This window comes from Argiope bruennichi, chromosome 1, assembly GCF_947563725.1.
Source record: "Argiope bruennichi chromosome 1, qqArgBrue1.1, whole genome shotgun sequence".
Taxonomy (NCBI): Eukaryota; Metazoa; Arthropoda; class Arachnida; order Araneae; family Araneidae; genus Argiope; species Argiope bruennichi.
This window is the reverse complement of record NC_079151.1, coordinates 10,600,512-10,618,816: the sequence shown is the minus strand read 5'-3', so window position 1 is coordinate 10,618,816 and position 18,305 is coordinate 10,600,512. Positions and strand designations below refer to the sequence as shown.

Here is an 18,305-nt window from a genome sequence, read left to right as displayed (position 1 = left end):
CAATTTTCGACATCAAATGCAATATGCAGCTGTATATGCAGATGGTTTAATCTGTTAGTCGAACGAATAAGAGAAAACACTATTTCCTCTATAAATTTTATTTGGCAAATAGCTCACAAATGTCCCAAAATGCATTAAACTCTATAAATATTATTTGGTTTAATGAACTGTTTCGAAAAGTATATTAATGGGATCGCATGTTCTACCGCAGAAAGTAGCAGCTTACTATTGTATACCCCCAAAATGAAAAGCGTCTATGCATCACTGCTCTGATTGTAAGCAGAGTAAATTCATCGAATCACATTTATCAACGAAGCCAACATAAAAGCTATAGCAGAAAATGTGAATTCTGCCATTATTTTTGCCAAATGATTTGAGTTGCTTCATAAACAGTGTTATAATGTAGCGTTAAAGAAAATTGTAACATTTATGGATAAATCAAAATCTCATGGTGTATTAACTCAACTTGGTTGCATTCAGCTGAAATCGAACTTCAAACACTTTACCTTATTTCATCGCAATGATAGGAACGAGAAACTACTTACCATGTGAGCTAGCTCATGAGATATGATACCTATGATGTGCGTCACTGAGTCGTCCGATGAATCCTTCTCGCAAATGAGACTCTCTTCTGAGTAAGTGACCAAACCCCAATTCTCCATGCCGTTGCTACCGAAATCTGGGACGGCTATCATATCTTTAAAATGACACAATAATTATTATTGTATCACGCTCCTTTTTATGAACAATAGATAAATATCATTATTTATTAAATAGAAATTTTTTAAAAAGTGAAAAATGGAATTTCATTCCTTTTTATACTTTCGCCTATATAGGAAGTAGTGCAAAAGTTGAAAAATATTCTCGAATTTTCATGAATCTAAGCGTTTTCATAAAACAAAACAAAACAAAAACTCCCACATTCTTGGAATTTTGCCTGTGTATCGGTCCATCTACTCAGGTACATCGCACAAATAGAAAGAGTTATAAGGTTAGTGAGTTTAAAAATCATTTTGTTAGGTGACTTTTTTTTTATTAAAAAAGCATTAAATCTAATTAAAGAAAAAAAATGTTAATTTTTCTAACTATGCATAGTTGCTTTTTTTCACTATTTTAAAAACCGTGAATCATATTTACAAAGTTTATTTATTACAAAATCATTGTTGTTCACATCGGAGAAAATTCTCAGGAAACAAAAACTGAAACCTTCATTTTTTTTGTTATAACTGTAATAGAAATCCAAACAAGTATACAAATTTTTTCTTATAAATATAGCGATACATAAAGAAGATTATAGGTAAGGAAAAAGAATTAATTCATTTAAAGTTAAATATTTCCATTGCACATGCGCAGTAATGTACAAGATAAAAAAATAATGACATCCGAGATTTGTTTCGAAAAACTGAATATAGCCAAGAATAGGAAGGAGAGATATAACATTTCTTTTACCTTCTGGCTATCGAAAAATATCGATTTAATTAAAAACAATTTTTGATGTTATTTGAAAATTTATTCAAAACTCTGATACTTTGGTGTCGAAATAAATTTAAATTCGTCACACAGAAGAGTTGCCTTCCTATTCGATGTTATCAACATTTTACCACTCGTTAAATTATGCATTAATCTTGAATTTATTTATAATAACTAGTAAAATATTAGTTTTATTAGGGTTTTAAAAGCATTTTGAGGCAGTCTGAATTTTCAAAAAGCTATGAAATTTAAGATTTCATATTGGGATTCTATTCAGAACTAAAAAGAAACATATTATTTTATTTTCACCCAATGATGTTTATACACGTAGATTTCAATAGCAGATTTGATATTTGAAAATTTAAATTATTATAAATATTAGTTAAAATGTTAACTAAAAAATGTTAAAAGTTAACTAAAAAAATTAAAATGTTAACTAGTTTAAACCTCTTACATTTAGGTTAACAAATTGCGTACCGGTCTGGAGATTTCTCGTTTTTAGCAGGCCGAAAGTTGCAGCCGGTTCACGAGATATCTCATTTTCAAGTTTTTCTGGCTAAATCGATGCATAACTAACCAGAGGAAAATATTTAACACATTAAAGACTGCAAAGAAATCTGTAAGACATACGCCTGGGACAGCACAATTTTGAGCAAATTTGCACGTTCTATAATTATCAAAACTTTGTTATTTATGAAGCAATAACAGATGGGGCACGCAACTGAAGAAAACTCGTGAGAGATCCGTAACAGATGGGACACGAAACAAGAGAAAATTCGTGAGAGGTCCGCAACAGATGGGATGCGAAACACGAAAAAAACTCGTGAGAGGTCCATAATAGAATAGATGCGAAACGAGAAAACTCGTGAGAGGCCTGTAACAGGTGGGATGCGAAACACGAGAAAACTCGTGAGAGGTCCGTAACAGACGGGATGCGAAACACGAGAAAAATCCTGAGCAGTCTTAAAACAAGATACTGCTGCAAATCGTGTCGAACACCATTGCACATGGGACCACATGCTTTACCAAATACCATGCTCTAAAAGCATTATTCAAGTCTGTGAAATAAATAATAGTTAAAATGTAAAAAAAAATTATATAATAAATACATCTATAAAATATATAATAATATTTAAAAAATACTTTATGTAAATATAATACCAATTGCAAATTAAAAAAGTATATATATGCATCCTATTGCTTGCCAAGTATGCTTCTAGAGTGTTCAATAATGTGCGGGCCCTGGGAGCGCTGAAAATGTGTTAAATTGATATAAGAATTGAAAGAATGCTTTAAAAGGAGATGGATACTTGCCAATCTTTTTGAGTGGAAAGGGGACATCAAAGTACTTTTCATACCACGAGAGAACTTTGCTGGCCACTTCTAGGGAGAAGTTGGTCTTCTCGATGTAATGAGGAGCAGTATAAACTCTGAGCTTCGAAGCAGAAAAATAATAATTAATAGCTAAAAATAAATGTATAAATATAAATAAATAAAAGTAAAGCCTATTTATTAAAAAAAAAGCTATAAATAAAGAGGGGGCTATAATAAAGCTATTTATATTCAATTGCTTACCAAGATATATATGTAAGATAAATTTGCAGATTAGTGACTGAAAAGAAGACACATTTGGGATTAACTGGAATTAAATTTTTCCACAGGAGGGTGTGGTTTGTATACTGGGAAGATCGGCAATCTATTTATGTCCGGACACAAGATAAAAGTATGCGAAATTTTCCCCTTAATACTTATACGAAGAGATTCTTATAGAGAGGTTTCGGCACACTCCGGTTTAAGAAAGAGAATCTTAGGAACCTTGGAAACAAATGCATGGATGTTAGGAATTTTTATTCCTTTATTTGGGGTGTGAGAATTAAAGTGTCTGAAATTTTTTCAAGCACATATAAATAATTAAATAAAGAGGGAGATTCGAATTCGGAAATAGTAGAACATTTTAGATTGAAGCAACTTGGCTAATTTAAGATTTAAAAAATATATAATTAATTAGAATACTAATTTGATTAAAAAGATATCTTTACATACATTTGTGCATATTTTTTATCATCATTGTAACTATATTTATTCAAAATATTATTCTTTGTTTTCTTTATGTAGTGAAATGCTAATCCACTTTTTGAAAAAAATTGTCTCGTTATTTAATTTGCTTTTGGATTTTAGCAGTAATAGCTTCAAAATGCTGTCAATTCAACTACACTCTCATTTTCTTTCTGGAATCCATTGCGTATCTTGCTTAAAAGAAAAAGAGTGTCACATTATTTTACACTTGATATGCGCATTGACAATTCACTTGTGAATTTGTATTAGAATGGATGCGGCAATGTTTTAAAGAAATTACTGAAAAATACAAGAAGTAAATACAAAAGCTGTTTTATAAGAAGCAGGAACAGAAAAGTTTAATTCACAGCTAAAATGGTCTTTCTTCGGGGGGAAAAACATCGAGTGAAGTTTCCCCAAAACTTTTTCATATGCTCTTTAACAAATGTGTTATTTCCCACCACCAGCAAAAAAATTGCGGACCTTGAGTGAGACAAAGAACACTTTACATGATATTGGTGCCCAATAGCTACGAAATATTAACCTTTGAGATGAAATTGTTAAATCTATCGAATGATCCTTGGCGACTTTTTTGGCGATCCATATTTGGCAGTGTCTGGATTCTTACTTTTTTCATGGGTTGTATTTAATAAATACAACCACTGTTAAAATTCCCAAAGAGTTATTGGCTGCCTGTGAAGCGGGTCAAGCAAAAATCTTTTTTTCTTCGATTTCTCACCCATCTTGCAGTTGCTCTCCAGACTGAAATAATCAGTGTAAAATACAAATTGTAACATATTCTTTACATGGTCAAAGGACAGTTTATTCAGAATTCCTGAAGGTTTTTGAAAAAATGTATAAATTCGAAAATGTACTGATATTTTTGATCCAATAATGTCATTCTTTGAGAGTAACGATAGAATGAATCTATACTCACGTGACATCAATACATTTGCCTAGCTATGTTTTGGAATTCGTTGAACATCTTGCAAGAAGAAAAAATGATAAGAACATGGCCCAATATCACAAATAAAGCAGAAATACAATCTCTAGTTAGAAGGAAGGGCATTTAAGCTTCTCATGTGACCATGAAACTGACTGCTTTAACTTACCCACTTCAAACATTTTCTTTAATATTATGATATAAAAAAACACCTTTAAAAAATTAATGCAATCATTTCATTTCTTATTATCGTTCATTATTTTATTTTTATTGTCATTTTAGGGGGAAAATGAGTTTATAAAATATGAATCTCATCAAATCAGTTAAAAATTATTTGATACATTTATCATTTGTGTATCCAATTGCAAACATTTTGATGCTTACTTTCACCCCATTGTCCGTAACCGTTTCTTTGAATTTGAAGTCACACACGACGATGCACAGCAGATATGTTACCATTGGAACTGTTTTCTCAAATTTCGTCAAAAGAAGACCATTGCCTATTTCACTCGTATTCTGAAAAAGAAAAAAAAATGTATAAGAAATGAAATGAATAAAAATTTTATGCAATTCCATTTTATACAATACGAAATTTACATCGTGCCTGTGATCACGTCGTAATTTTCGCATTTTACGGTCGATTTAACCTTTTAAAGGGACATTTTTTTCTAGCCATATTATGTTAAAATATTTTTAGGCTTGAAATTAGAATGAGAAAAGGAATTCATTTAGCTTATTAGGTAAATTTAATTTGATTCATTAATTAATTTGGTTAATTAATTATTAAGTGACAAACCAAGGCACATCATTTTGTGTGAGATAAAGAACTGAAGCATCTAAGTTTCTGTCTCTCTAAAAAAATGTGTCAGAACTTATGCCCACCTACATCATTTCATACAAACATTGATCAATTTGGTGGGAAGCATACTTCCCACGGCCTAAGAAGGGGTTAAAATTAATAAAATCTGAGCCATTTCTTGCTACAGAATTATATTGAAATCAAAATAATATTACTGGTGTAGTGCCATTCATAAAAAAAAATAAAAAAGAGCCATAAATATTTGCATATTTCAGTTAATTTTTAAAATTAATTTCAAGTTTTTAAAAAGTGTTAAAAAGCTTATATTTTAAACATTCTATATACGTTTGATACTTCTGCCACACAAGCAAGTGCATTCTTCGTTTATCCATATGCTGTGGATAAGCGATCAGTAATCAAATAGATCTGTGAGATACAAAATCGGATATAATAACTTTCTTTAGGAATCAAGGTGATCCTAATTTTTCCCCATTCTTCAGGGAAATAACTCCCCAAATGCACAAATTGATCATTTTGGCAAAGCAGTGCTTGTTAGTATAGAAAATGTCATGTTCATTTCAAGGGATTACTTATATTTATCTGGAGTTTTACTTCTTTTCATGTCATTAAAAGAAAAATTTAGAATATTATTGCTTTGACATTCTCTTAAATCGCTCATTTTTTGGGGCCAAAGCTATTGTTTTATTTAGCCAGCGGGACTGGTTTACATGAACATATTTCACATTTCCACTTTAGGTCTTATCACCTTCCCCCAGAATAAGATTATGAACATTGAGTAAGGCTGCAATTACCTTGCATCGCATTAGTGAACAAGAGTTAAGAAATATATATCTTTGATGAGAATCTAACATTGTTACTGTATTTATCGTGCGAAGATGTATTTCGAACGCCTTTTTGCCAAACGAATGAAATCAAAATTTTGCTATTGTAATCACAAAATAATAAGCTGAATTTCATTGATTTAGGTCATTCCGCTTATGAGTTATTGCGTTTGCATGCATACGGAAGTACAGACCGACAAACGGTAAACCCTTTGGCACATTTGATTCAAAATGAAATAAAAACGATATTTTGGATACTAGTGTATTAAAATTTGTCTGTCTAGCTCTTTGCGTTTTAGAATTATCCAGTTCATTTGTAATCGAACAGATAGACAGACTTTCTTACGAATGTATTTGCAAAATTTGATAAGCAAGCAAAATTTGATAAAATAATTATATATTGATATATGAATTAAATTTGAACCATAAACCAGATTCTATCCGCCTTGTTGAAATCTTGTTTGGGTATTTATGTTCATAGACAGACAGACGATAAATGACAAAAATTTATTTTCCGAACTCAGGCGTGGATATTCGCCCAAATCTCGAATTCTTTGACGATTACTAAAAAAGTCTACATTACTTTTTCGATCTTCCCTATTATTCTGACAATTCTGATTTTTTTTAAATCTATACAAAACTATTGTTTTGCTCGAATTCGTCTGATAATTCTTCAAAGCTATTCATTTTTGCCAATAGAAAGAATAACATGGAACTTATTCCTTCTTTTATTGAACCTATCATCGGTAGCTTTTCTTCTGCTTTAGTAGTATCATTACTTTATTGCTCCGATTCAGCCTTTGAAACTTTCAAGATTTTGAATATAATAAAATGGCGAATTTCTTTCCTGATATTTGTTTTTGCATGTATTCCCATAAAAAACTGGACAATACCTTATCTTTGTTCCTTCGAGTAAATGACAGCTTATTATATAAAAGTGTAATCAAAAGAGGCTACTTCGACCTACTCAATGGCATATGGAAAAATTTAAATAAATGAACGCCGTGACATCATAGGTGGCATCCCTGCATTAGAAGGAGGTAGCCAACCTCACACCATTTCTGTACTCATCAGAGTAGCGAGATGAATCATAATTCCGGAAGCTTCTCATCCCAGGTCTGAACTATCCCCAGAGGGCGGAGGGGGCATATAAAAATTAAAAATAAATAAGATCCATGAGTTCTTGCACAGTAAAGAAGAATAGTAAACTAGTAGGAAGATAATGTAGAGATACAATTCACTCAGAGTGCTGAAATCAAACTTATGGACTTTAACTATAATGAAAGGAAACTGAAAAGTCCTGGATAAAGCCATTTAATCTATTGAGTTTAAAGAGGCGTCCAAAGCCATGATAATAGCAAAAACGCTGCTGACGTAACAATCATGTTAAGTGTGTAAAAGTGCACATGAAAGAGATGCGTTGGAGTCTGGAATCTTTTAGGTTTCTCTGAGCATGAATCCACTGGTTTTCTATGTGGGTATACACCAAAAATGATGGATGAAAGAAAATGGTACAACAGAGGAGCGAATCATTTGAATTGAATAGATATTCAGGAGCCAATTTAACAGAAAGCCTCAGAAACGAAATATTTGTATATTTACGCCTCATTTTAAAGAAAAATAGGATTGGGGAGTGGAGAAATAATATCCCTCTACTACTATCATTTACCAATACTAAGTCATTGATAGCAAATGGGACTGAAAGAATCGTATTCACCGGGAGCCAATTATCTTGATACCTAAGAAGCGGGGGTGGGTGCACGGGACATTTGTCGGTTTTCAATTTATAAATGAAGGATATATTAATGTTCCAAAACCAAGGAAATGAGAAGCTTTTCTGTATAATAAAAGAATGCATACACCTGGACGAATGCCCTTTCTCTTATCTACCCGAATGATTTGCAGATACATCTCAAAGAAAATACTTACCTCAGCCTTTGTATTCGAAAGAGCGAAGTAGTCGGTGTCGTGTATGACGCTAACAGTGAAGGTGCTTCTGAAAGCCGGCTCATCGAAACAAGGGAAAGCCTTCCTTGCATGAACAGCTTCAAACTGCGTACTGGCCAGGTACCTAAGAATAGCAAAATACTATTCATCAATCATTAGAAATATATATGTTATATGGATTACACTATAGATTTATGTCAAATGTGACTCGTCAAATTCATATTCAGTATCCACTGTGCATCTTACTGTAGGAACAGTAGCGGATTTCTGAATAGGCAGACGCCTCGGACTGGGGTTTTAAGGTGGGGAAACACATGCGCAATCATTAAAAGTTGTAATGAGTCATTAAAAAAATGTAAATTAGAAAAAAATTAAATTCCGAAAAACAAATTAAATAAATTCCCATTTATAAGCTGCAAATACAGATCATTTTAAGATCTTTACATCAGGCTAGTACGTATCAGAACTAACCCTCTTTCTTGTACGCCATTATGAGAAATAATTCACAATGAAATAAATATCAGTTGAATAAATGAGTATTAGCATATTTCAAAACGATTTCATTACTGCAATGCGTAGTTTGAAAAGAAAAACGCAAACTTTAGGTGACTCATGATGGTAAAACAAGGAAAAGGTCGCCACTTAGTTACAAGAATGAGGAATAAGATCCTAAATGATCTGACTAAAAATTACTATAATTAGATTTGTGATGTAATTGCTGAAAATTTAAAGGCAATGGTAAGTAATGGGGTACAGCATCCAAAGGGTGGCTAGGAACAGCAGTAACACCATGCTCAATCCACTGTTCCCGACAGCGTGAGCATTTTATTAGCAGTGAAATTTCGTTAAACGGCCTTGGAGTATTTGAAAACCACAGATTGGACTTCATGCATTTTACAAGAATTTTATACATTTACTAGAGAAAATGATTTTTTTTAAACAGGCTGCGATTTTATTGATCTAAATGATTTGATACATTTTTGGAGATATTTTTGTTCGTTTAAATAATATAATATAATTTTGTATTGTAAGGAAAAAATTTAAAAAATGAATCCCACAGTATTACTTTTTCAGAAGTCTCCACATTAGCCAAAATTTTAACTATTACTGCAATTGCTCTATCATTTTTTTTATTCATAAAGGATATCCGACAAGCGAGTGATAAGTTGCATCCGTGATTGTGTGCATGCTCATAAGCAGCATCCTAAAATGGAAACACAATAGTGGCTGTTTGCTGTACACTAATACACGTACAAATAAAATCTGCCGCTGCTTTGATGATTTAATGTCTGCAACACAGAGATATCCAAATACGCTGGCATATTCGACAATCGTTTGAGATCATGCCTTTCAAGGTACAAAGTCATTGTTTTAATATATACTTCCATCTTTTAAAATTCCACAGTCTTTTTTAAAACGTCCTACACATTTTTTACTAAGTACAACAACATAAGACAATGCATTTAGAAATATTTAACTTACCTTCTTTCACCTGTGTTAGGATTAACATATGAACTCTTATACAGTCCCTCCAAAGACAATATAAATGGGCCCTGGAATTCGAAATGCAGTTTGTACTTTCCCACAGGTAATTTCCTTTTCACTTTCAAGACCAAAAAGTTGTTTTCTTTGTACTCGAATACATCTTCCAAATCCACCATTTCGGAATTCTCTTCACATATAATTTTTGTCTGGCTGATGTTCAATTTTTCCGAATGTACCAAGAAATATTCACTGGGCTTTCTCAATGCTACCGTGATGGTCACAGTTCCATTAAATATGTCTTTGTCTAACATAGGATAGAGAGTCAGATCGTAATGTTCTGGAATGATATAGTTCGGAAGACGATAATAGCGCCAAGGAGAAGGGATTTCAGTGAGCAACCAATCGCCAACTTCACTTGCGTGAGTTTTGATCCAGTGAATGTTATATTGCACAGTCTCCAGCGCCTGAAGACGCCCTCTTCTACCAGCCCCAGCATCAGGATACTTAGCGAAGAATTCTTGCATCTATTATAAAAATTAAAATGAATTATTTTTTTATTTTAAATAAATCACAATAATAGAAAGTTTATTAACAAAAAAATCGAAATAAATTAAGAATGATTTAAACATATTCGGGTTTTCCAAGAATTTTCATGCGACAGTTTAGTGGAAATAATTGAAAATAAATAAATGGTAACAAAATCAATCATTATATATCACCGCAAATCGTTTTGTAAACTGCCCGAAAAGAAATTTGAAAAAAAAAAAAAAAAAAAAAAAGGGTTGGGGGGGGGTCTAAAAGTTTGGTGAATTATTTTAAATGCACAAGGGTGAAACAATAATTCAAAACATTTTTCCGAGCAATGATTCCTTATGGCACAGCGACGGTGTAAGCGTGTAGTAGTTCGATTTATTAGCAAAATATTTAACAAACTACGAGTTGGGAACAGCAAATGAAGAAGTTAAAGATAGTTTTACTTAATTAGATATATCCTGAAGAAAACGTTTCAACAGTTAACAGGGAAAAAAATGAAAGGGGTGATTTAAGAAATGAAGTTTTCAGGATATTCAACATCCAAATTTCTGACATACGGTCATCATGTTATGAACAAGATTTTCTTTATTTTCAGATATGATATTCCCAAGAAATTTAGTACAAACTTGACTATACTAACTTCCTTTTGAACCGTACTTGTTATTCATCATAGTCCAACAAGTTTTCAAATTTTGTATCTTTGAAAATATTCCTAATCTCAGCGTCCACAAAAATTCCCTCTTTAATTTTTGCTTCACAAGTCTGGGAACTTTTTCACTTAAATAAGTGAAAGCTAGTTTCCTTACTTAAACCATTGTTTCCTATTTTATATGTAGAGAAAGTCAAATGATTTTCTTTGGAGAAACAAGCTGTGTGCAATTTTTACGAGTATCACATACATCTGGGAGGTTACAGGTTAATATTTCTGGATATAGAGGATATATTATTCATTTAATCGAGAATTAATTTTCATAACAATGTTTCAACAATTTTGATATTTCAACTTTAAACTCTTTATATCATTTCAATTCTATACCTCCGTAACAAAAGAAAAACTAGATTTTTTTATTATGATATTTGTATTTCGTACATCGAATTCATTAAGAAATTCAGATATTTTTAGTTCCGATGAATGAACTAGCAAAAATTTGTTGTCCAGAGTTACTACTAGCACTAATATCATAATTTCTATTGTCTTTCATGGATTACTAAACTAACTTATGGAGTATATCTGGGTATAGATGTGAAAAATAATGGTGCAAATAAGCCAGAACCGATAAATGACATCTCACTCTAAAACAAAGATATTGAACTTCAGTAGAAATATTTAAGGCCAATTGAATGTCTTTACACACATCCGCTAAAAGGGAAAGAGATCTCTTTTCGAAGCGGAGAAGTTAAAGAAATTTTCTATTTAGGAAAGTAAAATAAAAATATATATATTTGCTTGATTTTTCTGAGTAAGAAATTTTTAGAGTGCCTTTTGGAATTTTCATTCAGACATAATATTTTCAATAATAATAATAATAAAATTTCAATGAAAAATAGGTCTTTATTGTATGTTTGATTATCTGATATTTAGTTACAAAAAAAATCTTTTTTTTTTTTTTCAGTATATTGTATCCTTTTTTTAGTGAGGGAGTGGGGGCTAATATTTCTAGACCATATTCTTAAAGAAAAAAAAATTGATCGAGACTCAGAAATCTGCAATTTTTTTAAATGAAGCAATCAATAATTAAAACAAATTAAATTAAAATTGTTATTTTATAAGAATTAATGAAATAAACTGTTTATATCAAAATGATTTTCTTGGATGTATTTTTTTCAAATATTGAAAGTAGAATACAATGGGAAAGATTTCATGACACCACTGATATCCTATGCAATCCTTTAATCCTGATTTCTGAAATTAAACGTGGGGTCGCGGTGGCCTGGTGGGAAGGTCTCGATTTCGGAACTGGAGGGCTTCAGGGTCGAGACCCGATTCCATGAACAATCGTCGTGTAAGCAGGTCTAATGTACGTTCATTCCTTCGGGGTCAAATGTCCTCCCTCTGGTGTGCTGTGGAAGCTTGGAGAGGGGGGTGCTAGCTCAGATGTAGTTCCCGTCATCTGATCGGGGTTCGAAATGACGAGGTACGACCCAAAATAGCCCTAATGTTGCTTAAAAAATGGGACGTTGATATAATTGAAAAACCAAACTGAGATTAAATGTTAATTTTAGTAAATGACATGAAAACTTAACTCACCTCCTGCAATTCTCTCTCTGTGGTGAATGTACTGCATATCCGATTTACAAAATTTCCTAAATATCGACTGTTCAGAGTGAAACTAAAAGCACAACAAGTTGTTCATTAGCAAATTATTTTGGTACCTGCAAATGAACCATAACATATAGACAGAATGTGACCAGAATAATTACCGCTCCACTAATGCAGGCCATTTCTCTCTGACGAAGTTCCACACAATCGGTCTTCCGACTGGATTTTCCATCTCGGAGTTCAAAACGGTGAAGAAATCTTGACGGCGGACTTTGGTTTCGTCCATTGCATATTCCAGATACCTATAAAGCAAAAACAATTCAAAATATTCAATATATGATTATATTTTATAATAATCATATATTGAATGAAAAATAATTTGAAAAATATTTTTCGCACTTCCTTCTAGCTTAACTTAAAGTTTCTGAAATTTTATATGCTTCCATATCTTCGAGGATAACACCATTTTTTGATATTGAAGGGTCTTCATTACCATTTAAACCATTCATTTCATTTCATTTTGATTCTGAATGAATAGCATACCATTTGATAGTGGATATCAAAAATCATCAAATCTTTTATACGTCACTTGATCTTGGGGCCAAACGGTTTTGAAGTTCAAAGCCTGATAAATAATCCGCACTGTTACAAACGCCTTAAAAATATTTCAGTTCATTATATTATGAGTCACAATCATTTTCTGTTAAAAATTTGAACTGTAATGGAATGGAAGAATGAAATGTAGAATCATGTAGCATTGAATGTTTTGTGTACACAGTACACTCCCGATTATCCGCGGAATTGGGTGGACAAAAATCGCGGATAATCCGAAAAAAGCTAAAACCGGGTATAGCAAAAAAGAAAACAGTCATTCCAACTTTGAAAAATCGTTTTATGTACAATAAAACGTAAAATAAACAGCAGGAAATGTTTAACTAACGCTTAATATTTTAGTATATCACTCAAAACGAACCTAAAATGCATTTTGTTAATGAAGACAGAAAAGTGCTTTGTACTTACGAGAGGCGTCAAGGATACACAGAAAAATGAATACATATGTACTGTTTTAATACTGTAATGTATTATGTAATTACAAAAGCATAACTGTAAAACTATGCCTTTTTGAAAAAATCAGTCATTTGTGTTTGCTTCTTGCTTTGGAAGCATTTTCTCTTTGCTTGGAAGCAATGAAAAAAACTTAGTGCGGCAGGCGCGAATAATCGGGAGTCTACTGTACTACTAAATATGCTTCATAATTTTTGCAATATTGTAGTGAATTAAATCATAGAAATTCCATTCATCCAAAGCAAACTCGGTTTATTAAAATAAGGAAGCATTTTTTAAACTAAAAGAATGATAATATTTTTTATACATATAAATGTATTACGTTTAAAAACCAAATTATATGAAAGGACTCAGTAAAAAAAAAAAAAATGTATGTATTCGAATTTAAGTCTTAACTGCAGGTACAACAAAATTTATTAAAAACATGGTTCAAACAGAAATCTATTCAATATCGAAAAATCAATCGAATTTTCGTACTTAGATCATCAATAATGGAAGAAAAATATCCGGGAAGAAATGTATGCAAGAACAACGGAAACTGTATTATTGTGGAATATTAAAAATCACATTTTTAAAAAATATTTTAAAACACACAAAACATTTTAAAAGAAATAAACTGACTTATTTGAAAAGATAATTTTCTGAATTTTAAAATTGATTAAAAGATGACTCCGTACATTCATATTTTCGGAAGTTATGTCGGAAAACGTCAAAATTTAATTTAATTTTTAATTCATTAAAATTTTAAAACGCTCGTTTGAAGATTCCGCCAAGTTTTCACTCTAAAATATATAACCGTGTTAAATTTGATAACTCAACATCTAGTGGTCTGTCTAGTAGAACGCCATTCTCCTTTATTTTTGATAGAGAGAGAATTTAATTCATAATTTGATATCTCTAAAAAATGCAACTGAAATGAAAAATATCCTTTATGGTGTATACTAATCATTTATATTTCTGAAAATTGCTTTAATAAATTATACTTAGAAACTGCTTTATTTCTGCTGCTGTATATTTTTAGAAACTGTTTTAATAAATTTATTTTTTCATCCCTTTTTCTTTTCTCTTTTAAAAGAAGGATATTTAATTGAAAGCATGTAAATTTCGAATCTTTCTAACAGTTATAAACCTCTTACCTTGTGATAAGATGAGGTATTTTGACGTTTCCAAGGTTTGTCAAATAGGCCTTCTTCTGAGTCGGCGACTGCTCTGTTAAGTACTTGTTCCACATGTAATTCCAGTTCTCCTCGACGCTTGTGGAAGAAATTCCGTACTTGAAGACGACATTTTTCAAAGGCACCGAAATCCTGAAAGGAAATATCACTTCTAAATCCAGACATTTAAATAAACGAAAGGTATTAAAAAATTCTGTTGTTTAAAGTTTAATATAAAGGAGAGAAATGTGAAAGTTTTTATTCATAAGTTTTATTACTTATTTAATCATTAACTCTTTCTTTGAAGTAGGTACTAGTACAGATACTGTATATCCAACCTTTAATTGTCACTGAGAAACTTATTTTGCTTTAAATACTCTGTAGGCAGTTTTATTCTCTGTCCTACTGTATAGATTAGTACTGTATTTATATCCTACAGAAATTTGCATTTAATCCTTGTCCAATTATATTCTATTTTCAGCTAACAATAGGAGGCAACTCAATGGTTGGGGGAATAGAGCATATGCCGCATTTTCCCCGATATGGAAAGAAAACAGTTTCTTGGCCAAAATTACATTTTAAAAGATTGTCTTTAAATCCCATCTCTAGTGGTCTAAAGAATATATACAAAGTAGTCAAAATTAAACTGATGGTATTCAGAGACTCGGAGATCAGTTTCTTTTGAATGTGCCAGAATGCAACTTCGTATATTTGTTACTTAGACCATAGGACTGAGGTTTCCGTCAGAAAATAATAGTTTAAAATTCTGACAACAAATGGTGCTGAAACTAATAAAAAAAAATAACAGTTCAAAAGAAAAAGAATAAAAAGAACATTTTTATGGAAGGTTCATCAGGGAAGTCAACTTGAATCATGTTCTTTAAACGTCTTGCTGTATAAGTAGTTGGACAGTTTTGCATTAACAAAGTGGTGGCCAAACAATCTCTTTGCCTTAACTTCGAGCCAACATAATACTACAGGAATCTGCTGAATCAGTCAACGGAACTATGAGTCTCTGAATATCGTCAATTTAATTTAATCCCCCCCCCCCATTTGTATGAGGCTTTGAGAATCAGAAGTGGCCAAGCCCATAATGTCCGCTAAACTGAGCTAGCTATATTGCAAAAGGAAAAACAAATTCTTCCAAACATAATTTATTGAAAGAATTTTGGTTGTCCTACAATGAATAGCAACCCTTTGGAAATTAGTAATTATATAAAGGTACAATTTCGTGTAATATAATACAAGGAATGTCTTGCATATATGCAAAATAAAATATGCAAGATTTCGTTTTATTCAAAAGAAAGAAAAAGGCATACAAGAAAAACCTTGATAATAATTACCGTTTTGCGAAACAAAATCTAATCTAACAAAACTTTTCAATAGCTATCCTGCAGTTTCAAACTGGGGCGCCAGACTAAGTTGAGCTAATTACGTTGAATTGAGCCTTCCAAGGCGAAATAGGCCTGTACGTTCGATTTTCAGTCGGAAGGTTTGTTTTAATAGAGTTCAAGCATGTTCTTTTTTTTTTTTTTTTTGAATTTGGTTGATAAAGACCACAAAGAAATACCTACATTTTTGTGTCTCGTTTGCTATAAGTGTTAAAGAATTTTGATGTAAATGTATTGTTATGAACAAAAAACATAAACGAGCTATGAAAAAAGTAAACGAAACAGGGATTATGCGCAGGCTCAATACGTTCCGATGTATGCACTGAAAGAGCATAAGCTGTATGCACTACGCTCTCTAAAATTCGGCCTTCTCACTCGGAAGTAATAAAGAAGCAATTAATGTCAATTCGAATTTGTTCTATGTAAAGTTAGAAGCATGAATGATTCTGACATAATCCACGTTATGGATTAATTTTCTCTTTTGTTTCGATTATAATGATAACTAATTTGTTAATTGATTTAGAAAAATAATCCTTGGTAAATTGTTCATTCACTCATGCTAAATTCATGCTATATTTTCTACCGCTAACTTTAGTTAAAAAAAATATTTCTGTTTAAGTATTTGCATTATAAAACATATTAAAAATAGATTTAATCAGAAGTTAAAAACTGCAACTCCTGATTAAATCCGATCGCTCAATTGAAAAGATCACGTCCTTTTTCAATGACTTAAGATGAATGAATCCAGAATCTGGAACAGTGAAAGAAAATGAAAGTAGTTATTTTTTTAATAATAAGATGAAATATATAAAAAATAATTTTAAATAATTAGAAATGTAAATAGTTTAAAATAAGTTAATATCATGTGACAAAAATCGCGTTTAAACGTTCCCGACCGTTAGGTCGTATTTGGATTTAAAAAGTAGATCTCATAGAATGGTCACCTATAATATAAGACATCTCTTAATACTTCAATAACATTTAAAATGCCTTTCTGAAATTTGCATAATATAGAAGGTTGCTTCATATTGAAGTGGCAAGTAAATATTTCTTTCTTTTCGTTAATGAAATGTTTTGAAATCGACTTACTCATTCCCTTTCATCCATTCATTGAAACGCTCGGAAGCTTGGGCCAGACAATCTTCATGACCGGCACTGCAAGCAAGACTCATGACGGTTGTTCTCAGCAAGCTGAAAAACACAAATAGGCTTTTTTGGCACCGATCATTCACTTAAACTTACACGCAGGGTCTTTTTATGAACGCATTCAATATCCTTGAAACAGCGAGAAGGGTCTCCTCACATCTTTCTCGCATACTCTCAAATAAAGGTGTTATTCCAAAGAACATCTTGCATGACAATGGCATACAAAGATTATGAAATTTTAACCTCTGGCCTGAATTTAGCATTTTTATTGAATCTATAATGGGGTCCCAGACCAATTTTTTAGCGAGTCATCTCTGACATATGGTAAATAGTATCTAGAAATCACATTTGTGTCTTATGTAGATTTTTCCCAACCGACTGAAACCAGGGTTTGGCATAGAAATACAATTGCAGTCACAAAATCACATACGAATTTTGATATATTAAAGTCATGGCTTTTTTTTAGTTATTGCGTTTACGTGTATCTTAGAGTACAGATTGACAGATGGTCAACACCAAGTTGGATTTCGCTTCTATTTTTAGAAGTGTCTACACCATAAATGCTAAATCTGTATACCGAGTGATATTCATCAAGTTCTCTTCCTTTTGTCATTATCGTGTTAATTATATTCGAACAGCAGGGCAGACAGACTTCCTTTGAACGGATTTACAAATTTCCATAAATTTGTACATTTCACATTGAACTTGAGTAATCTATAAATTTGGCATACACACCAAATTGCCAAATTTCATACGTCTTGCTCAAAGCACTTTTGGGTTATATTTTGTCTCAGACAGACATAATGCTAAAAATGTATTTTTCGCTATCGGGGAGGTTTGGAAAATGGAGATTCGGCAACATCCAGAATTCGAATTTTTTGATGATTACACTATTTTCTCTATATTTAGAATACCAGAGAGTAAAAACTGTTTTACTTCAGTGGCATACTGCACATAGATAAGCAAGTGGTCTTTTCTAAAATCTAAACTCACTCCATCCAGTGGAAGATTATCCCACTGTTTGAGTACAAGTGAACTCGATAAGTACAAAAAGTAAAGAGTTGTTGAGATAAAATGTGGTGCGTCAATATAACATCTAAATGGTAGATATCAAAATGTGAACAAAGTCCGTGAAAGAGTCCGATCTGCACACTCACATGTCTATGAATGGAATGACCTAATCATGGAATTCGGTTTGTTACTTTGTGACTACA

At 31.9% G+C, this 18,305-nt stretch overlaps 1 protein-coding gene across 1 annotated transcript in view; it reads right to left on the bottom strand.

Annotated features, from left to right (window-relative positions):
- Positions 1 to 18,305, bottom strand: part of LOC129962542 (uncharacterized) — a 129,081-nt gene that overhangs the window by 58,582 nt on the left and 52,194 nt on the right. Inside the window, exons 15-23 of the mRNA XM_056076337.1 lie at positions 17,035 to 17,136; positions 14,537 to 14,707; positions 12,497 to 12,637; positions 12,324 to 12,405; positions 9,539 to 10,065; positions 8,039 to 8,180; positions 4,853 to 4,984; positions 2,785 to 2,905; positions 546 to 697 (exon numbers count right to left, since the gene is read on the bottom strand). Of these exons, the coding sequence (XP_055932312.1) occupies positions 546 to 697; positions 2,785 to 2,905; positions 4,853 to 4,984; positions 8,039 to 8,180; positions 9,539 to 10,065; positions 12,324 to 12,405; positions 12,497 to 12,637; positions 14,537 to 14,707; positions 17,035 to 17,136 (1,570 nt within the window). The remainder of the gene's footprint in view (positions 1 to 545; positions 698 to 2,784; positions 2,906 to 4,852; positions 4,985 to 8,038; positions 8,181 to 9,538; positions 10,066 to 12,323; positions 12,406 to 12,496; positions 12,638 to 14,536; positions 14,708 to 17,034; positions 17,137 to 18,305) is intronic.